The sequence below is a fragment of the Vanessa cardui genome, chromosome 7, assembly GCF_905220365.1.
Source record: "Vanessa cardui chromosome 7, ilVanCard2.1, whole genome shotgun sequence".
NCBI classification, from domain to species: domain Eukaryota; kingdom Metazoa; phylum Arthropoda; class Insecta; order Lepidoptera; family Nymphalidae; genus Vanessa; species Vanessa cardui.
The window spans coordinates 9,102,156-9,126,177 of NC_061129.1; the positions used below are offsets into that span (position 1 = coordinate 9,102,156).

At 32.0% G+C, this 24,022-nt stretch overlaps 3 protein-coding genes across 4 annotated transcripts; 2 read left to right on the forward strand and 1 right to left on the reverse strand.

Annotated features, from left to right (window-relative positions):
* Positions 1 to 12,730: 12,730 nt before the first annotated feature.
* On the reverse strand, positions 12,731 to 18,039 carry LOC124530983 (extensin). Of its 2 annotated transcripts, none has more exons than XM_047105358.1 (4): positions 17,270 to 18,039; positions 15,351 to 15,548; positions 14,388 to 14,588; positions 12,731 to 14,134 (listed from the first exon to the last, which is right to left on the reverse strand). In XM_047105358.1, the coding sequence occupies exons 1-4, from the start codon at positions 17,789 to 17,791 to the stop codon at positions 13,598 to 13,600; spliced, it is 1,458 nt and encodes a 485-aa protein (XP_046961314.1). In that variant the 5' UTR covers positions 17,792 to 18,039; the 3' UTR covers positions 12,731 to 13,597. The 2 variants fall into 2 exon arrangements, with proteins under 2 accessions (XP_046961314.1, XP_046961312.1); XM_047105356.1 differs by having other exon boundaries at positions 17,153 to 18,038.
* Positions 18,040 to 18,576: 537 nt separating this feature from the next.
* On the forward strand, positions 18,577 to 20,253 carry LOC124531139 (probable 26S proteasome non-ATPase regulatory subunit 3). The gene has a single exon (XM_047105606.1). The coding sequence runs from the start codon at positions 18,704 to 18,706 to the stop codon at positions 20,189 to 20,191; it is 1,488 nt and encodes a 495-aa protein (XP_046961562.1). The 5' UTR covers positions 18,577 to 18,703; the 3' UTR covers positions 20,192 to 20,253.
* Positions 20,254 to 20,508: 255 nt separating this feature from the next.
* On the forward strand, positions 20,509 to 22,254 carry LOC124531141. Its single transcript, XM_047105607.1, has 3 exons — positions 20,509 to 20,728; positions 21,190 to 21,401; positions 21,974 to 22,254. Exons 1-3 carry the CDS (start codon positions 20,521 to 20,523, stop codon positions 22,229 to 22,231), a joined length of 678 nt encoding a protein of 225 aa, XP_046961563.1. The 5' UTR covers positions 20,509 to 20,520; the 3' UTR covers positions 22,232 to 22,254.
* Positions 22,255 to 24,022: the final 1,768 nt, after the last annotated feature.

Here is a 24,022-nt window from a genome sequence, read left to right on the forward strand (position 1 = left end):
AACGTTTTTATATTTTATTTTGTAAACGAGTATAAATATCATGTCATAAATGTTTTCAAAATTTTTGCTTTTATTTAAACCACACTAACAGTCGACGAGTGCTCGACCCGCGATTACACATGTAAACATCATCACGTAAGCAAATTCAGGGTAAGACAGGCTAGGTGGTCGTGGTGGTTTCAGTGATCCTTGCCTGGGTTTGAACCCGCAATCATCAATTAAGATGTACGCGTTCTAACTACTGGGCCATCTTGGCTCAGAAGACAATGACTGAAATTAGTATTAGTAGTTAATTAAAACTATATCCTATTAGATTGGATGGGTCTTTCGTGAAATTTAATGACCCGAACCTTCTAAATTATAATATGTAAGTACAAAGTTAAAATATAAAGTAAAGTAACAGCCTGTAAATTTCCCACTGCTGGGATTAGGCCTCCTCTTCCATTAAGAAGAGGGTTTTATAACATATTCCACCACGCTGTTCCAATGCGGGTTGGCGGAATGCACATGTGGCAGAATTTCGATGAAATTAGACACACGATGTTTTCCTTCACCGCCGAGCACGAGATGAATTATAAACACAAATTAAGCACATATATATATTGGTGCTTGTCTGGGTTTGAACCCGCAATCATCGGTTAAGCTGCACGCGTTCTAACCACTGGGCCATCTCAGCTCTCTAAAATATAATCGCTTCCTATTTCACCAAGCACGGCACAAAAGGAATTTCATCTAATACCACTTAATTGCAAACACAGTTACATACATTGTTCGTCTTGAAGCCTAATGTATGTGTAAATTACATTCAAAGTTTAAAGTAGTTGCCAACCGCTGGCTAATTATATTCTTGAATCACATTTCTAAATAAAACACAAAGAAATATTTGCATACTTAGAGAGAATGTACATTAAATGTGCAAACACAAATTCATTTCACGATATTTAATTCAACTTTATATAAATCACTAATGAAAATTACTGTGGTTTTACATTACCACTTCTTACGGAACTTAAAAAATATAAAGCAATGGTAACTAACGCAATTCTTACTTGGTGGTAGGGCTTTGTGCAAGCCCGCCTGGGTAGGTACCCACACTCATCAGATATTCTACCGCTTAACAACAGTACGCAGTATTGTTGTGTTCCCGTTTGAAGTGTGAATGAGCCAGTGTAAATACAGGCACAAGGGACATAGCATCTTAGTTCCTAAGGTTGATGGCACATTGACGATGTAAGGAATAGTTAGGTAATATTTCTTACAGCGTCATTGTCTATGGGTGATCGTGACCACTTATCATCAGGTGTTGTATTAAACACATATTCTCGCCGGCAACCTATTCCATAAAAAAAATCCAAACTTCAACTATTATTTATATTAAAATACATAATATAAAAAAAAATCGGGACTTTTCCTTAGATTTTTATGGTAAGACAATAAGCCACATTGCGGCTGACAGAATATTTATATATAAGAACGTAAAACGAGTGTTCTAATTATACCGAACTTCCACGTAGTAGTCATTAATTATTATTAATTAAAACACGTGGATATAAGGACATACAATTAATCATTTTGATAAATTGTGTTGTTATTCCATTAAAAACTTGATTAAACTTAATGTTGCCAAGTAATCCTATGGGGTATAGCAGATACATTGAAGCAAGTTAGTTTTTGATTGCAAATTGTAACCCAGTTCAATCATAACAGTCCCGCTTATCAGATCTTTGCATCATGAAGGAGACAGTTTCGCAAACTTGATGCACTCCGGGAAACGTTCTGAAGTTCGCTACTAAATCACACCATTTGAAGTTACCTGCCTCCGCGCGCTTAAATGATATTTAGTTTCCGTAAGAAAATTGTTTACCTACGTACTTCATGTTATTACTTGGTATACCTATATTACCTATTGGTCTATGTATATTTTAATAATTAACTACAGAATATAATTAATTTAAATTAAACGCTGCTAAAATGATTCTAGCATTCCTGCCAACATTCCACACGGTATGCGGTCACGATTTGTACAATTGCTATTTTTAATTTCGATTCGTAAATATATATTTAAATTCTCGATGTAATGTTTACTTATATTATACGACTAGCTGTGCCCGCGTCTTCATGCTCGTTTGAATTATACTGAAATTTTATGTACAATTCTAAAATAAAAGTAGCCTAAGTTACTCCTTATTACATCAGCTATCCAGTGAAAGTCCCGTCAAAATCAGTCCAGCCGTTTGCTAGATTATCTAGAACAAACAAACAGACAGACAGACACACAAAAATAGTAAAAAATTACATTTTGGTATATGTACTTACCATGTATATGCGTATGCATATACATGGTAGTTACATGCGTATGCATATACATGCTTTTTAGTAAACTCATGTGTATTCATGAGTTGAGTAAAAAGCGATTATTTTAATATTACAGACACTCCAATTTTATTATATGTATAGATATAACATTTTTGTCAAAAGTATTATAGTTTTTTATTATCTTTGTATAGTATCCGGCATAATTCGGGCAAAATGATTCAAATGTAGTTAGAACCGACATAGATCATTTGTTTTAAGCGCATCGATTAATCATTCAATACTATCACCACTAAACCCCTAAACGGCGAATGCTGACAAAAGTTAATCAAACTTATTTTTTATTCGGTTTTTAACCTATGACCGAAATAACTGGTTGGAAGGCAAGCATAAGATGAATGATTCTTACTTTCGAAATAAGTAGGCTGATGGGTAAATAGGTTAATTGAAAATAAATAACCGGGGTTTTCAGCCAAAAAAAAAAACATTTAAATTCCGGTCTTTTTAAAGTTATTTAAAAAGTCAGTCTTGTGCGTAAACTCTCATCAACCGAATTATGAAAGTGAACAAATACAAATTGCACTTTTTTCCATACACTTGTACGATATCATAAAATCTCCGTTCAACTGGTTAATTTTCTTTAAGAACTGCAGCTTCGTCGAATTTGGTCAGTGTTAGGATATAACAATTAATAAAAATTTGTAAAATCACCTCTTTCAACCTCGTTGTCTATAATTACTACTTTACACGTATCTATTATTTTAAGATTACGGTAGAAGGTTATTTTAGAGTAAGGTACTATATTGGAGGACTCAATATTAATAGTTAGTATAATATAGTGTAATTAGTAATAATAAAGATTGTTTGGTTTGGGGTCATAACCTTCGACGAAATAGTACATCAAATCTATAGCTGGATTTGTATATTGATTTGATATTGATGATAAATGACGATAAGTGATTTCAATCAAAGTATTTAATTATCTGATGCTGCGACATATATATAAATAGTAGTTATAACGACACACTCAGGAGGACATAACCATTTTGTCACGAGGTTACCTAAAAAAGGTTAATAGGTACATAGTCATGATACCGCCCTTAATGTAAGGTATGCTCGTAAATTTTCCCGGTTATTTTCCTTAATTATGTTCGTGAAAATATAACATTTATTGGTATTACTATTAGTAATTTATAAACAAAAAGTAATGGCATAAATAGTAGCGAATAACACGCGTATATTAAACGGTTGTGACCTCTCGTAGTTTAATTAAATTTTTAATTTATTGTAACCCCGGCGTACGGCGCGAGCAAGGCGCTCTTGGTTCACAAACTGCTCTTATCTTTATCTAATTTTAACTTGCACTGTAAAATGGTTTAAATTTTTTAACCATAAACGAGTTCAGTTCTTAATAAAATTTACTTAAATAATATCTGCTAGTGTAAAATTATACAAATGTCACTAATAATTCTTTATTACTTACAAATTATGTATAACTTATCCCTTGCGTGTATTTCGGTAATTATAGAAAATGGACTTAATATTAAATCGAAGGTTAGGACGTAAATCTTTTCAATTTGTTATGACGAGGAAAGCACTTTATCATTTATTGATCATTAATTTAATGTCTATTTCCAATTACGTATTTTCATTTTCATTGGCGTTTTCAATTTATCGTAAGTAATCAATTCAATAATTAAGTATATAGTTCCTGATGTAATACATTTGTAGAAAAGGTTACTCTTCGAATCGATTCAATTATTCATATAATTATACATTTTGTTTTTAATCTAAAATCATGTGCTTGGTTCTCAATTATAAATTCATGCAGTCCATATCTACTGAACTTTGACTTTACTTTTTAATGCATTTTCTGCTATTTTAAAAGTAATTATTTATTTTCTCTTTTCTTTTTTATTCATGTAAATGTACAAAGATACAAAGGTACAACATGTGTATGCTACCATTTCCTATTAATATAATAAATTGCAACGAGTGCTAAAAGGCCATTAGAACTACGGAGTATAAAGGAAATAAAAATACATAACTGAACAATATAAAATCGTTACAGATTGCATACTGATAATATTAAAATATCAAATGACTAAATAAATAGGTAGATAGCTACAGTATGCTACACCGTCACCCTCCCCCAACGAGCATGACAAGATTGATGGCAGTTTGATAAAACGGAAGGATAACGTCGACATTGAGTGAATATGGTGAGGATGAACTTATGTTGAATAGTATTATAATGTGGCAAGGAAGTCGCACGCACGATACTGTTTAGGGTTCAGTTTAAAATTAAAATAATAAAATTATGCAAATATCAATGAAGCCCTATAGATATATAGAGTATTTATAAATTATTTGTCTGGGTTTTTATGTTGGTTCTCTTGCACAAATAAAAGTTTTTTTTATTTTTATTTCTCGTTTAACAATATGACTGTGGCGTTTAAATTTAAAGCAAATAATTCCAAACTTATAAAAAGGTATATTTATAGAGATAAACACAAACACAAATAAAAATATACTATATTCAGGTTAATTGAATAAAAAATGTTATGTTACTTAAATATAATTTATATATTATTGTATTTTGAAACTGGATATTTATTCTAGTTGTTTCAAGAGTAACGTTTAGAAATATTGTTTCGAAGCAAACTACTATACAGTATATTTTGATTGTGCCACATGGGACAATAAACTATCAACTTTTATCAAGTAAGCAAGAACAGGAAAACGCTATGTTAGCTGTGAGTAGGTGATACGTGTATAAGCAAAGACATTACGCAACAGCTCCTTGTTTACCAATAGGCACTTCGTAGCTCGTGAACACTTTGTTTGCGGAGATTGTTTGTATCCTCCGTAAGTGCTTATAAAGCATTAATAAAATTTGGAGTGACTCTATGAAACGTATTAACAAGCATATAAGACTCAAAATGCAATAATTGTGCATTTCAAACATATTACCTTGTCAAGGAAATAAGCCGTTAAAGTAATGCTTCTCGAACTATCGAATAAAATTGAATCAAAGTTGTTTTAAGTCGTTTATAACAATTATAATATTATAGCTAATAAAACTTGTCAAGTATTTCTTACGAAAATATTTTCCATATTAATTAATTAAATATGAAAATATTTAAATAAACCAAAGTTAAGCAATTTCATTTTCTTAAGTAAACATGAGAGACTGGTTTTCTAAAGTATTATCTTGTAAAGAGACTGTTCTCTAATGAAAGTTATTAATAAATTAGCGGCTGTGCTCTTTGTAAAACAAGAAGATATGAAATTCTATGAAGCTGCGGACCAATAAAATAACTTTTGCTAGTACGTGCCCTGTTACTATAAAGAAACTTTGATTTAAACCCAAAGTTTCTATCTATTGAGAAAACTAGAGAAACTCGCCAACGTGAGAACTTAGCACGTGGAATGGAAGTGTGGAACCTTGAAGTATGTTAGTTCTATTAAAAAATGATTTTTCTTATGTTTTAAAAGACTAGTTATAGCTCATTGCTTATGTTTGTATAAACTCGACGACGGACGACGACGATGAATTTCTTAGAGACAATTGAAGTGACAGCTATTTCACTTAACATAATTTACTTTTTATTCGATATATTTGTTGCTTTGTTAATTAGGTATATGATTTGGAGCTGGATTCCAATCACACGTACCCAATTTTGAACCCATTCGGAACAATAGAATTTGGGTCTAGCCCAGAAATTAAACCATTTAAAGCTCAATTTGAATTTTAATATCGCTTCTTTTGATTATTTATGACATTTTTACCCGACTTCTAAAAAAGGGGGTTATCAGTTCGACATGTAGGCATGTATGTAACATTGTTAGAAATTAGAATTAAATTATATTTTAGTAATTAGGCTTTCAAGTATGTGTGCTTATTTTCGTTAGTGTATTTTCGTATCTTTGTCCACGAAAACTAAAAGTCGTATTGAAGTGGTCATTTTTAAACTAATTTTTATTAAAATGGGTCTAACAGTTTTATACGTATATATTTTTCATTTTAGTTCACAAGCTGTTTCTAATTTTGAAGTCGTTTAATTATTTATAAATGATTAGGTAATAGCCATGATGCAGTAAACTATTAGTAAATACATTTTTCGACTATTGTAGGTGGGTGTTCCAGTGATAATTAAAAACTATGATTAATGAATAATTACTTAAACTCTACTTGTATATTCTTCGTTTATTAATTTAACACAACATCGTTTACTCCTAATTCAGAAAGTCAGATAATTATTAAATCTGTGATAACTAATATAAAATATTAACAGGGACTAGGGAGCTAAGTTCAGTAGCAATTGTTAAGTAAATGTTGATTATTCACAGAATTTGTATTTAAAGTTTTGAAATAATTTTATGTTTTATGAAGAATTGTTATAGGTAGTATCGAATAAAGTTAATAATATAGCTACGAACTATTCATATATAATATACAATTCAATATATTCCCTAATATAATCAATTGTATATTTTTATTGTAAAAGTAAACGATGACAGAGAAAATTGACTGAAATATGATTAGATTAATATTTGCAAATAATCCAGTTCCTGCGCGTTAATTTGTCGTATATTGGATGTTCTATTATTATCTACTATAACGAAAGTTTGCGTGTTTATTTTGTTCAGATTCGCCCAAAACTTCTAATCAAGTTGTCATTAACTTCCGAACTTCATTCACCCGAAATACACAAGTCACATAACGATATTTTTCTTTAGCGTGGAATTAGTTTACCTACTTACACGTGAAAAAAAAAATGTAATGGAAACGAAAAAATGCGTGGAGCTGTCTACGTTTTGTATGAAATTTATTTCATTCGCAACGGTCAATATCTTTTCAGATATAAACAAAAAACTAAAAAAAGCAATGACCATCAATTAGGAGTCACTTCCTAACAGAACTCCTTATTTTTTAAATAACCAGAGAATAACTTTCAAGATCTAAGTTATCCTAGGACGTTTTGAAGTGAAACTAAAAATGAATAAAATAACATATTCCTAATCATATTCTTAATTAGCCATTGAATGGTAAATTTGTTTTATTATTGTTAGCAATATTAACTTTATGAAGTGTGTAACCTAACTTACGCACATTTATTATTTACACTTAACAGTAAATATTAATTTTAAATTAGATTTCAACTGTAAAACAGTAAGTAGGTAAAGTAAAGTAACCTACCTCTAAAGTCTAAATGCATCTGTCTATGTTTAGTATAAATGTTATTACCAGCTTTGGCACTTTGCATGAGTCATTTCGTACACTTCTTTAGTATGTTACTTTCGAAAATACGTCATGTAGCTTTAATATACATATTTGTATTCCATTTTTTTAGACATTTACATCGTCAAGTGAAACTATCATAACAAACTTTGAATATACTCAAAAAGTTAATTAAGTTCTGCTAAATTTATTTACTTATATAGATGTGTATCGCCATTTTATAAGTATTTATGAGAAAAATTATAACTTCAGTTATTAAATTTATTAACTAGCTACGGGATATTTACCATGTTTTTTTTTTATTTTTATCCGTTGGAGCTCGATATTTCGACATTATCTACGAATGTCTTGTTCACAAGAACATTTAAAAAAAATAAAAACATGGTAAATATCCCGTAGTTAATAACTGTAATAATTAAAAGTAAAGCCTGGAAATTTCCCACCGCTGGGCCAATGCCTTCTGTCCCATTAAGGAGAAGGCTTGGAACACATTCCACCACGCTGGTCCAATGCGGTTACCAATTATATGCGGGTATGATGCGGGTTCCAAAAATAACCATTATAATTTGAAATCTTACACCTAATAACTTCAATATTTTAGTTAAGTACTTTTAAAAACCAATCCAGTTAATTAATCCTGTCTCATTTTTAATTCTTATGTAACACTTACATAACCAACTATAGGCCACAGCTACGGCAACAATATGACTAATTATATATCTATAAAAAAAAATTATTTGTGCTACAGTGAGACATTTACAAGCTGTTAATTTTTTTTGCCCAGTGGTAAGAACGCGTGCATCTTAACCGATGATTGCGGGTTCAAACCCAGGCAAGCACCGCTGATTCATGTGCTTAATTTGTCTTTAAAATTCGTCTCGTGCTCGGCGGTGAAGGAAAACATCGTGAGGAAACCTGCATGTGACAAATTTCATAGAAATTCTGCCACATGCGCATTCCACCAACCAGCATTGGAACAGCGTGGTGGAATACGTTCCAAAACCTTCTCCTCAAAGGGAGAGGAGGCCTTTAGCCCAGCAGTGGGAATTTACAGGCTGTTGTTGTTGAGTTTTTTTAATTTAAGTTAGGTAAACCAAATGGATTTTTTAATTTTGACTTATTGAAATATATGAAAAAAATATATTTGCCGTCAATATTAACTGAGCATTCCATCTTTTCATTTATCTAATATTATATTATTACTAGTAAATTTACTTTACCTATTTGGCCTCGTTGAGTCTAATATTATATGACAATAGAAAAGGAATATATAAATAGATATATGAAGAGCATAACATAACAGCTGTAATTTCAGTAGTTCGGGATGGCCAAAATAATATTATCGTTTTTCAATGATGCTTCAATGCCTCTATCTTTCGTTAGAATGCCCCACGCTAAATTCCAATTGTTTTATAATGACAGCTCAATGATATTTAAAATAAGAAATAGTGTTACATGCCAGTATTAAATGCTATGCCATATAAAATAATATTAATTACAGTTTTACAAATTATTGATCAATTAATTACAATAATAATTGTAATTAAATATAATAAAGTAAATTCAATAGCTCCTGCTATATTAATAATATGCAATAATAATGTGATATAAATTATGATATAGAATCAAATGTCATAAAACCGTATTGAAGGCTAAGGTTACTCTCGTAACACAGCACAAGTATATATTTTTCACGATATATCGCGTTTTTTTATAACTATCAAAATCACGGCTCAAGGCGGCAACAAACAGCCAAAACAAACATTTTTGCATTTTTAGTATAATAGTTAAATATAGCTTTTGCGTAGTCTGAAGGAAGCGCCTTTGTTAATAAATAGATCTACGACGTATGCCTACGTAAAATTTACAAGCCAAATGGACGTAGCGAAAGCAGAATGCTCAAAAGTCGGTCCAATGTCCAGCAGTGATAATAAAATTATTATTATATTAGTATAAATCTCGCCTTTTTAAATTTTTTATTACATTCACTTTAAGTTATTTCTTCTGCATCGCAATGAAAAACTGTACGTTTTACGAGAATTATATCTTACTATTGCAGTTCCAATTAATATGCTTGAAATGCAAATTCAAACTAATTATGATTTATGATCGCAAACTTTTTTCTCTTAAGCGTAAAGAATGCAACGGAGGTGCAAATAGTTTTCTGTGAGATGGCACGATTGGTCGCCGTTTGTCTTTTATTTAGACACGTTTTTTTTTTTCAAATGTACTAATATCGGACACAAGCGAGCTATTTATTATTGTCATAAATTCGAAACTGAATACCCAGAGAACGAAGGATAATATGAAGGAAACTCAATAGAGATATTGGTTGTTTATTTCTCAGGAAGCAAATGATTCACAGCATTGGTGGGATACAAAGGTCTTATAAAATTGGGCCGAAACACTCGATTTCCTGAAATGCTGATCTTATTCTTTATTAGTAGATAATATAACAGCATATTATAAGTACCCGAATACAAAATTGTGAGAAAACAACGTTATAAATACATCGCTGTAGAGCGTAGTACAATTTATTTTATTTAGTAAGCGATATTTTTTTTTATTTTATAATAAACTACACACTTTACTAAATCACAATCGCTAATTATGTTAAAAATTATTTATCACATTTATAACATTCTGTACAAAGTAAAAAAATAATTTTATACTTGTCAACTAGTACAAAATTAATAATATAAGCTGCGTTGCAACAATTACAGGACCTCTTGTAGTATCAAGTTAGACCTAAACAACATGAATTCTGTTATTGCACAATGTTAAAACGAGAAACCTTTAACCTTAGTCCACGCGCAACGAATATCAATTAAAAAAAAAATTACAGCCATTATTTTATACAATATGGACGGGATGCGTTTAAAAATTATTAGATATTCTAATATAACAACACATTATAACTATAGCAAAGAAAACAAGTCAAGTATTAGTTATCGTTATAATTGTTATTACAGTATGCATGCTGAAGCAAGACTTGTATGAATATTGTGAGATATTTTTCTTTATAACACAAAATGTTTACAAACCGTAGAGTAACTTTGGGTATATCTTCACAAATGGCTTTTTAATGCAGATTATAAAACTAGTTACTTTACTTTTTCTGAGTCTCGAGGTTAAAAAAAAAATTCATCAATATAGAATACCTCAGCTGTACCTTTCACTTTACTGTATTTTAATAAATATTTTAATTCCGTCAACTTAAAGGAAGTAGATAAAATATATTACTAACAATTTACAACTGAAATATTAAAAACAAGAACTAATATTCCTTATCAATAAATTATGAATTCCGCGGAACGCAAACTAATGTTCCTTGAAAAATTATGTTACCACATACAATGTTATGAACGTAGATTCCTGTCTCCACGATGGGCGTGAATTAAGCGTTAAATTGAAAATAAATTGTGACATTTCACTGGATTTAGTCTTAATAACTCGACACTGATACTACAGAGGTTTGGTGGTAAAGATACAAATGTTTATTTACTTTCACTATGTTTAATCTATTTTATTTTCTTTTAAATATCATAATAAAATTGTTAAGATTAAATAACACAAGATTTACGTTATATGGACATACAACCTTCATAAGGAGTGATTTTTAGTAATCCTTGCCATTTAACTTAACCGAGTAACTCGCAAGGTTTAAAAAAACGATTTATTTGATTGCGTTTATTTCTCAAACACTAGTGCTAATGATTATTATTATTATTATCAATTTATAAAATTAAACTACTATGTACATACATGTTTTATGAACATTCTCTTCAGTTATAATTTACACTTGAGAAGGCATATAGTATGTTAACTACCGGATAATTTAACTATAATCGAAAGCTAAATGCAACATAGAACACGCAAAAACTTCGAATCAACCAATCGATATACAGAACATATTGATCACTTAATTATCGTTATTATAATCGGCCATTGAGACCCACCCACCTATGCGTGTGACTCATTCGACTCGATTAAAAAAATATAATTATGCAAGAAAAAAAATACAATTATAGGTACAATCCTTCTAATTTCAACTATTCTTAAAAACGGGGATTTAAAAAAATGCAAAATTGTGATTTGTGACAGTGATCATATAAAACAATCGAATACAATATACGGGTCACTCAAATTATTACAAATTAATTTACAAATATAATCAATCTCTAAATATATCAACTAATTATATAAACGAAAATATTTACAAAATATGATCACATCCAACGACGTGTCATCTCTCTTACACATTTGTAATTATTTACAATGACTTCAATACAAACACTAATTTTATAACGTTAAGAGCATTTGCCATACCTTGAACTTGATCAGTTACCCCTTGTTCAATATATTTAAAATATTTCAAAATACAAACACGCGGGTACAGTCATTACGATAATTTATTATCATTCTGTCAGACCTAAGAATCTTTAATGATAAATCCGTAGTTCTGATTTTAGAAACTCGCTATTACCAAAACTGTACAAACCCCATGACAAAGTTTTAAAAATTTTGGAAATACATCGCTAGTTCATTAATCAGTCTTGGGTCAAAGGAAACAATTCATTAGCATATATATTCAGTCAGATTATGAGTTTGAACTTTATACACAGTAGCTTAATGCTTGCTTTACTAAAATATTACGTACACTGTTACGGATGTGACAAAAAAAATTACAGGGAATTCCATAAATATAATATATAGATCTTAATTTTAACTTAAATAATATTTCCAAATAATTTGTACTTAAGGAAATAAAGCCCTATTTACAATATGAGATTAATCTGAAAATTCTCATTCGATTGTTTATAACTTATTATATCAAACAAAACCATTCTTATTATGTTCAGTAGAATAGTTAAAGTGCATTTGTATTTTAGTCAAAATGTATAACATCATATAAAATTATTTCAAACTATCACTCAAATTGTAGCAATGACTATGGCACTGTTCTGTAAGTCACTACATATTTTATATAAAATCGAATTTAAAATATTAATTAATGATATCTTTTTTTTTTAATTTTTTTATTCATATTTCGTAAATGTTCTAAGAATATTACAATAGTAGTAATTTTTCCAAATAAATGGCAGAAAAAAAATGTCTCAACACCTGAGCTAATCTGACAAATTGCAGTGCAGAGCATACTTGTGGTCGAGCAATCATTTGAGTTGGCCTACTATGGGAAATTTGCATTTAATATAATCATAATAGTTACCATTCTGCAAAGTATGGTAGGTATACTTCTTGTCCATTTTGATAGTTTCGAGGACGATTCGGTCAAATTATTAATTTCCTGTTATTCAAATAACTCTGCACTGCGCATCGCAAGATATGCGCGGGTCCTTATTTACTATTTTTACGGTAAATCCATTATTTCATTTTAATTAATACGGAATTCCCTCTAATTTATAGCAAATACGCCGAAACAATTAGTGTCAGATATTCATTAGTGAACGTCACACTTTCAATTATACAGCTTGTATTAAATGTTGTAAAATTTAATTAAAAATATATAAATAATTAAAAATAAATTGAATGAATTATTATTTTAAAACATTTTTGTACTTGTCGTTGTCGTATTAACTACTAATTGCACATTTAAAAATCGGAAATGGAAAATTTTAGAGTTGATTAATGTTTTTAGGTAAATCCAAAACAAAATTGAGATACCCTTATTTGTGATAAGAAACTGCAGAATTGAAAGTGTGTAAATACTCAATGTCCAATTAATTCGACACTCTTTACTTTGATTAGGTCAGCCCAGTAAGCGCAGTTTTACACTAAGGTCACACCTAATGAATACAAATCAATCTAATATCGAAACCCTCTTAGTTTTTCATCGGGCCTCATACGCCGGACCGAATATCGAAGCGCTAGGGCTCGGGTCACAGAAGCGCGATCCCAATTTCGGATATCGGATCATCCGGCGGGGACGATCCGAAGAAAGATAAAGGGTATCCACGTCGGCTCACCTCCCCGCCCCGGCAGGGCCACGTCCTACCGGGCCGGGCACTAGGCCATCTCCTACTTGTCACCGGCTTCCGGTGGAGGGGCACCACCGAAATCTAACTGGTAACCACCAGCGCGAGTCATTTCTTCCATACTGGGTTCTTTACACTCGTGGCCAGCGTGGCCCGCACCACCACAGTTCCAGCAGGATAGTTTAGGCGGCGCGTACAGTACGGGAACGAAACCAGCGAAAGGCGCCGCCGTGGGATACGGCGGAGGCTCCCCGTTGGCGAACGGCGGCGGTGGCGGTCGGTAGGCAGGTGGGGGCGTGGGGTAGGGGTAGGGCCGCGTGTAGGGCAGGTAGGGCACGGGCGGCGCGGAGGGGGCGGGCGCGGGGGGCGCGGGGGGCATGGAGGGCGTCGCGCGGCGCGGCTGCGGCGCCGGCGTGCTGGGCGGGGACGACGCCGCGCTGGAGCCGCTGTCTGACGACGACCGGGGTTGTGGACAATAGGCTGCGCGTCTTCTAACGCCGTTTAGTTTTTCGAGTGATCGGTACTGGTGGTGCATGGCGGTTATTTCACGTAGTCTCTCCTCTCCGACATTATGCCGCATCTAAAACATATTTACATTAACTTACTTATTTTATGAACATAGTCATAGTAAACATTATCAACGATCACAACATTTGAGTATATAAAAAAATCATAAAATATATCAAATAGAATACCTACAGTTAAAACAAGTCTTGCAATTAAATCAAAATAATTTCAAATTTCTTTGTCAACAATAGAACGCCGCTTTTAAAAATATTTTTTTAATAAATGACATGTTCATTGTACATTGTAAATTAATACCAAACACCAACCTCAGACACAGTAAGGTTGTCGAAAGTGGCGGCGAGGTGCGGTAAGGACTCAGGCGGCGGTAGGGGCACGAGTGGCGGGGAGCGGTCACGTGACAGACGCCGACGCGAGCGCGGGGACGCGGCGCGACTGTCACCCGGCGACGACATTAAAGGCGACGCTGGGGCGCCAGCTCCACCCGGTCCGGCTTGATAGTTTAAGACCTGAAAGTATTATTTAACATTGATTCTTACGATTTCAAGAACTTCTTTTGAAATTGAAGCTGCGGTAGATCGCCGAAGTGATGACTAAGATAAAGAATATTTTTAAACCAGCTCACAACCAGATGAGTATTACATTCGACAGACATATTGTGAAATGAAAAAAGTAAATATCAACTTTATCCAGTACTAAATTTAGTAGCCCTAATTCATATATATATGATATTAGGTATGTGCAATTTTTCATAGAATTTTTTTATAGCAACTTCATTGTAACTCGACACTAGATGGTGCTGCTCCCAAAAATTGCTGTTCTACACTGCTGATTTATCTTCTGGTTAACATAAAATTCTACATAACAATGTATCACTTAATTCCCAATAGTCAGGGTAAAAGAACTGGTAAGCATTATAGTTACAGTTTGGTGTTGGTTAAAATTATAAAAACTAACAATTGACAAAATATCACAATATGGGCAAAACAATGCTATATTGCTATACTACACAAACAAAACCCAGGCAGGTTTTGTTTGTTTAGTATACAATTGCAAAGTTATAATCATATTAATTATATCGTATATTAGTAGTAGTTATTTGGTATTTTAGCAAGTATTTTACCTAATAATGTTATATTTTATCTGTTCAAGTAAAAATAAGGCTAGTCTAATACTACACATACAGGATGTAAGTGTGGTATATTTATTTGCCACCATGACTAAGGTAATATCAAAGTATGGTAGCTAGGTAATACAAAATAATTACAAACCTCTAGAGGTTGATTGAGTGGTGAGACTATAATGTTAGCAGGCCATGTGTGTTGACCTAAGAAGTCCCCAACATTGTACTGTGGAATTGGCAACCCAGGAGGAGGATGAGGCACTTCACCCAATATTGGCACCAAGTTTGCCGCACCACTTAAAACTGGAGGAGAACTCAGTTCTGGAACACCGTCTGATGTGGGAGGCTGAAATAATATCATAAATATTTAAAAAAAAAATACCATAATTTCAATTAGAATTCTGTAATAATTAAAATCTGTTTAATTAAATACAACTTCATAATAATAATTATACAGCATAGCCAAAGGCAGTAATAGAGAGAGGTAAGCATTCCTTGAGTTTCTATTGCCCTATGTAGAAAACAGTCATAATTTATTAAAATTAAAAATATTGGTCATTTGTTAAAAATATCCTAAGTAGGTTGGGGGTTCAGATATTTTAAACTGTAATGTAATTTTAATAATAATACATCCTAATAGATTTATAAATCAAGCATTCCCATTAAAAGTATCTGTTCCATAGTTTAGCTGGGAAATAGCACCAGACGAACAGACAGGCTTTTGCATTTATAATATTAGTATAGATAGAATAAAATTTTTATAAAATGTGCATTTGACTTTTTAGTTGATAGGTACCCTAAAAGTATAATTTGAATAATTGTATAATAATATTTTTAGTACATACTATCAAATTACCAATTATTAATTGATTATGTGGCAAAAATAATCTGCAACTAAAAATACTTATCAAAATACTTTCAATGCATTAAGGTTTTGAAATTAAACAAAATATAAACAATGGTTTGTAGGCCAAGGAATGTCAAAAACATCTTGAGGTTAAAAATTTACATAACAATTAAAACAAAGGAATTATGGAGCATGCTCTATATATTGGGCCAGTATTAAATTTTGCCATCCGTGCAATGATTAAATTCACAATTTTGTGATAACATTTCTGGGCCAATTAGTATCTATAGACATAAAAAAAGTTACTCATCTATTGCATCTAGTGCCTTATCCCTAAAATCATTATTAGATGCAATTTAAGAGCTATAAAATTATTATGAATTCAATTTATTCCTGAAACAACATTTTAAAAATGCCAAAAATATCCATAAAAAAATTGCATTACTAAAGTAACGCAGTATGTATATTTCATTATATCTTAATAATAAGCAATGTTTCTACGGACCATTGACTCTTTTATGGCAGATAATTATTAAATGTTTGAAAGTATGAATATATATACTATTAACTGTAGATAAATTATAAAGTAAAATAATAATGTAAACATATTGTTACTTATCTGTTTTAAATAGAAGTAAATAGATAATGTATGTAAAGATCGATATTTTCTCAAAAATATAATAAATATATAAAAAAATGGTAATAATTTTGACATTTGCATATATATTATTTATTAATTATCATCTTTATTTCAGATAAATGCTGACAAACAAAGCAATGAAGTATTTTAGTTCAATGATTACTATTACTGCACTTTTCAGAGAATATAATATGAATCTTATTGTCTTACTATTAGAAAATATCAATAACACAAAATCATTCACAAAAAATAGAAAAATTATGTGCTATTACTATGATTTCATTCAAAAGAGAAATTATATGCTAAATTATGTAAATTTAATATGAAATATATGATTATTATATACCATGTAACTAATGTATGACAGTAAACATGTTTAAAGGCTAAGTTCTATGATAAAAAGCAAAATGTTTATTGAAAACAGTACATATGATGCATATGGATAATGAACATTGAAACTGACCTGCACCCCAGGTGTCTTAACAAACATGATACCAGGCTGTGGCACCAAGCTAGACAAATTAGGCGGTGGAACTGACATATTTGCAGTGATACTAGATTGAGTATGGCAACCACTCACAGGAGCTAAATTTATATTATGATCTTGCTGTTCTTGGTACTGTATCCGCTGATCTTCCAATTTCAGCTTTTCCAGTATCTCACCAAAGTGTGACTTCTGGTCAAATGTAAAAGCTGGATGATGCAGTGCCATTGTGTATAGGAGAAGTATTTCTTCGAGCAGATCCCCATATAAGCCTTTCAATAGACCACTCTGCTCTAAGCTGACCATTGCATTGTACAATGTGGTGGCACAAGCGAAATTACACGACCGTAAAAGTGAAACATATAAAGCCATTTTCCGCCGCGTCCTAGAGTCTGTGTCTGCTCCTCCAATATCTGCCGCGAGATCTGTTGGATTATTTGCCCTTAGTTCCGCACCACGCAACTCCTGAAAATCCCGCTTACCGAGCTCTTCAAGATACGTGCCAATAAAGCGTAATTCAAATGGCAAGCACATATTTAGTAATGTACACATTGCATCTATGCGTTTATAGCTTTCCAATTCTTTAAACCATGATACCACGTCCTCTTTGCAAACCATTTCCAGAACACATTGAAATTTTATGAAAAGAATTAACCGGTCCCCTGCGGCCGTAGCGCCTCCGTAGTTTATGATTTTTGGCACACACGTTTTTTGTGATGTGATGGTTGTAATCCAAAAAATCTCAAGTGTAACATTAGTAATTAAAACTATTAGAAGCTTTTTATCACTATTTCCTTAGTACAGTATATTGGTTAAGCAACTACGAGCATTGCTAGTAGTTTTGTCTTTTCTATACTCTATGGGATGAAGGAGGATAGACAAATATAAAGATTCTATACACAGTACAAATTCCTATTGTTTTTTAACGACTTCTTTTACAATAAAATAAATAAAAAATTATAAAATACACCACTTTCCATTGCGATAATATTTATTTAAAAGAATATAACTTTACTTTTGTGTGTCACTTGTAAGACTAATTACAAAATAATTAAACGGTAGTAATAACAAAACAGAAGAGCAATAAATACTCATGTACCTACCTAGTGTTTAATAAAAGTGCCTTTGTTTCACAAAAAATTGTAACAATAATGAACACTGTGCAACTCTTTGGACGATGGATAAATTACATTAGAAGTAATTTACAAGGTCTGAAAATTTATAATAAAATTATGTATAAAATTACCACTTATACGTTTAGTATTTGAATTATTACCTCTTATTTATTTTAAAGTAAAGTATAGTCAGGCGATAACATTGAAAAAAAAATGTAATTTTATTTTATTTTGGTCATTTAAACAATTTTTAGTTTTTGAATCTGTTCTATGATAAATTTCCGAACGCTTCAAGTTACTCGGCATATTTTTGACATAACATGAATAAGAGAAATTGAAGCGTTGTGTTAAGAATACGAAGAAAATTCTGAGTTATCAAAAGATACAACAGTAAATTGTTGCTTTAAATGCAATAATGGCTCCCGTAGAACAAGATGTAGAGATGAAGAACGTGGATAGTCCGGCTGCTGCTAGCGATGTCGAAACTACTGAGGTAAAAAAAGATGCTGATGTTCTCGCTGTTCAAGATTTAAGAGAACATGTAAGACAAATTGATAAAGCTGTGTCGTCAAAAGAACCACGATTTGCGATGCGCGTTCTAAGATCACTTCCAAGTACTAGACGGAAACTAAACGGCAATGTACTTCGTGCGATTATAAACCAACTTTATCCTGCAAGTTCTGACAAAGAAACCTTAATCGCTTTCGTAGAAAACCCGTTGCCTGGTGCAGTGGAGATTGAAGCCCCGCGCTCTAGAAGTGCTCCTAAGACCCCAGCTCCAGAAGTAGATGTTTATATACATCTGTTAGTTTTACTTCGTTTATTGGACACGAATAAACTGGAAGAAGCAGTGGAATGTTCGCAACAATTAATGAATAAAGTAACAGCTCAAAATCGAAGAACCTTAGACTTAATTGCTGCTAAATGCTATTTCTATCATTCAAGAGTATTTGAGCTGACCAATAAGTTGGACCTTATTAGGCCGCTATTGCATGCTCGCTTGCGTACTTCTACCCTACGTAGTGATTTTGAAGGCCAAGCAGTTTTAATAAACTGTCTTTTGCGTAATTACCTTCATTATGCACTGTATGATCAAGCAGATAAATTGGTGAGTAAATCAGTTTTTCCTGAAAATGCTAGTAACAATGAATGGGCCAGATTTTTGTACTATCTTGGCAGAATCAAGGCTGCCAGATTAGAATACAGTGATGCTCATAAGCACTTAGTTCAAGCTCTCCGCAAAGCCCCTCAAACTGCAGCAGTTGGATTCCGTCAGACTGTGCAGAAATTGGCAATTGTTGTAGAGTTGTTGTTGGGTGACATACCAGAGCGTGCTATATTCCGCCAAGCTCCGCTAAGAAAAGCATTGGCACCATACTTCCAACTTACTCAAGCAGTTCGTTTAGGAAATTTGCAAAGATTTGGAGAAGTTTTGGAGAACTTCGGGCCCCAATTCCGCAGTGATCATACATTTACTTTGATTCTACGTCTCCGACAAAATGTGATTAAAACTGCCATTAGGTCCATAGGTTTGTCTTATTCAAGAATTTCACCTAAGGATATTGCTAGAAAGTTAGGCTTGGACTCTGCTGAAGATGCAGAATTCATTGTAGCCAAAGCTATACGGGATGGAGTTATTGAAGCCACCCTTGACCCTGAAAAGGGATACATGAGTAACAAAGAAAGCTCCGATATCTACTGTACAAGAGAACCTCAGCTGGCTTTCCATCAACGTATTTCATTCTGTCTTGAATTACATAATCAAAGTGTAAAAGCTATGAGATACCCACCTAAATCCTATGGCAAGGAGTTAGAGAGTGCGGAAGAGAGAAGGGAACGTGAACAGCAGGATCTCGAATTGGCTAAAGAAATGGCAGAGGAAGACGATGATGGTTTTCCCTAAATTAAGAAATTAATTTTGTTTGTTACATGTAGTCTTCTGTAATAAAATCTATAACATATTAACTCTAATTATTTTTATTAATAGTAAATGTCTGAATTTTTTCTTTTTATACTTATTACTCAATTTGACTTTTCAAGTCCACAAAAAGGAATTTATAGTAACAATAAAAAGTACAAAATAAAAAGCATTTTATTTAGTTAGTAATAAGAGTCATAATAGATTAAAGAATTTGAATTTTAAATAATTATGTTCAATTTATCCATAATTATTTAATACTATTTTTTCATTTGACACATACAGATTGAAAAAGGTCCATAGCCAAAAAAGTGATGTATCTTAGCAACCATTATGTTATAGTTTATTCAATAACTTCTGTGCAACAGTCGATTAAAGTTGGAAAGGATTCTATTTCAGTTAAAATAATATCATCTTTGAAAGTAAGAATGGAGTTTACTGTTTCTAACATCGAAAAGTTAGCTGACTTACTAACACCACCTGAACCAGATGTTTTACAAGGCGATGACCTGCCTAAAACAAGTAAGATAGTTAATGATATTATAATAATGTTCTAAAAAAGGAAAATACTTTATGTATAATAATTAACTCCTTATATTATGTAGTCACATATATTTTATACAATTAAATAACTAAATTACAAAATTTCAATATAAATAGAAATTCAATAGCATGGCAAGAATTTTTATAAGACTGCACAATGCAAATAAATACCTAGTGATTATTTTTGTTCACATACAATTTCATATAAAATAAATATATAAACATAATAAATAATATATGACACAATGAATGAAAATTGAATTGTAAGTATAATATAGCATTATTTGTATTGCTTAATTATAATTATTTAATTTCGCACGGTAAATAAAAACGACAAGTAGGTAGGTGATTTTATTTAGATAAACGTTTATAATTGTTACATTAAAAATATTATAATTTGAGTTTTCCTACACATTATACTCCTTTTAAATAATTTACAGCCGATTATGAAATCACAACTTCAAGAGATAACAAAAAATCTGAGACAGCGAAAACAGATAGAACTTATAAGACTATTGAAGAATATGAAATCCAACAAGCTGAAGACGAAGAGCTGATTGGTACAACTGGATTAAGAGTAGAAGATCGGAAGGCACCTGCCTATACCATGAATTACCAACAATCTGTTAGCGCTGAAGATGTCTTTTTACAGGTAATTAATATGACTTTAGCTTTAATTATGTTTGACGTTATAATTATATATTAATGGACTGGTTTGTTGGTCTGTTTGGGTACCTAGCATATAAGGCTGCAAATTCTGATGTAGGTAAGGGTTCAAATAGTAATTTTCGCAAAAGGGTTTTAATTGTAACAATTTTTTTTATCCTTATCTTCTATAATTAAAGATAAAAACAAATGATCACACCATAGATTTGGGTCATTAATTTAGGTCTTAAAAAGTCCTATTGAAAAGAGCGCCAATTTTATATAACGTAAGATTAACTAAAATATCTTAGTGTTTAGTCTTATTTGATGGCTTTATTTCTACAAAATAAATTAAATATTAGGTACTAAAATTTTATATTAAAGTGTCAGTAAAACATTTTCTTTATAATTTGCAATTTTGATTAAGTAGTTGATATATAAAATTTTAAAACGTATGTAACAAATGGCGCGAAGAATACTCTGATGCGGTAGGTAAGATGGATCAGACATAAAATAATATTAAATATTAGTTACTTAAATTTTTTACAAAATTTTAGGAATTCGTTTTATTAATTACAGATGGGTCCAAAAACACCGTCTTCCGCCAGTTGCGAGAATTTAATCGTTAGAGTTGTAATGCCAGGTGATAAAAAAGAAAACATTGATTTATCCGTTGATACGAATAGTGTCACTATCGCATCATCTCGATACTATTTGAAACTACCGTTGCCACACGAAATTAATCCTGACACGTCAAAAGCAAATTGGGACAGTGCTGAAGAATCACTGGTGTTGACGCTGAAGTTAAATAGAGAATTTGATTTCGTTAATTTCTAAAACTTTTTGTGATTTAATTAAATGATAAAGGAACATTGACTTTTATTTCCGTCCAAATAAATTCGAAGTAATTTGTTTCATTGATTAATAGATAACAGTCGGTTATTAAGAGTAATCACTGTTCAAGCTGGCGTCAAGGCGTCAATTTATAGTAAACTGAATATTATTCAATGTCGATTTTAATTGAATATGTACTTGGTTTGAGAAAACGAATGGATACATTCATATATACCCATATTCATATGGATCGTTTGGTTTTATGATTTTGCACGAACCCTGCACACATTGATGTGACTTAACATGATTATGTTGAAAATCACATTCATTATGCCCTTGCCGAGATGGCCCGAGCCGAGATGGCCCAGTGGTTAGAACGCGTGCATCTTAACCGATGATTGCGGGTTCAAACCCAGGCAAGCACCGCTGTTTCATGTGCTTAATTTGTCTTTATAATTCATCTCGTGCTCAGCGGTGAAGGAAAACATCGTGAGGAAACCTGCATATGACAAATTTCATAGAAATTCTGCCACATGTGTATTCCACCAACCCGCATTGGAACAGTGTGGTGGAATATGTTCCAAACCTTCTTCTCAAAAGGAGAGGAAGCCTTTAGCCCAGCAGTGGGAATTTACAGGCTGTTGATGCCCTTGCGCAGAATAAAATTATATAAATGGTACTACTGTACTACTACTTCGTACTGGTTTCGCAGTCAAAATAAAAACAAAAATGAAATTGTGATTTTTGATGTAATTTTTATCTCGCTAGAAAAACGCGTTATACGTTTCCCCCGCGTAGATGGATGCTGGTATGTGAGACTGCGGTGTCCTGGATGCCGAGTGTGCCCCGGTACACCGGAATAACCACTAAAATACCAGCGGTACCTCTCCGTCTTTTCGATTAGCGCCACGGGATCGCTTTCGCATGCTACAGTGACGATGTTTGCTTAGCTAACCTAACTTCTCATACATACTAAATACTTAAATTTGCTATCAAGTTAAATTCTGACGAGTGAATAACATCCAATCAAACTACAACATACCCTTCAAAATTCCTAAATATTCTGCTGTATCTTATGATCTCCTTGCAGTGCTGCAGTATTTTCCTGCGACAGATAGTGTGAAAGTCCCATTCAAATACCTACCTGCATTAGGTATTATAAACCCTAGCTTCCATTATGTCTTCTTGTATAAATATTAATTATTATGCTCTGGATTTCTTTTAAGTTTATATTAAATAATTTATACGTTAATAATGTCGTCATATATTAATAAAAAAATCCCGTAGAAATTTTACGTTTATTATCTTATTGGGAAAATTCTTTAAATTGCTTTCTTGACTTGCTGCTTACTGAAGCAATTAAGTATAGAAATGAAAAACGTTATCATTTGAATTTAATGTTACTAATGTAATAAAGTTGTAACACATTTAGTGATGATAAATAATTGACTGAAAATTAATTTTCACTCTTTTTCTGGCAAATATACTCGACAAGATTTTAATATTCATAATTATAGGTATATACGAAAAGGTTTAATACATTTATAAATATTAATCGCATCGTTCATATTAATTATTTTTAACTGCAGATGTAACGGTGTTTAATGGTTTAGCTTAACTGAACAATTAAGTATGTAAATAGTACATACTTAAGTAGCTTTAATTTATGATGTTAGGAATACAAAAATTAATAAAAAGTAGTAAAATTTTCCACGTCTAAATATATTATATTTGACAGAACGCCAGAAAATAATATCAGAGTAAGGCCTCTAGAATACAGGACGCTAGAGACGC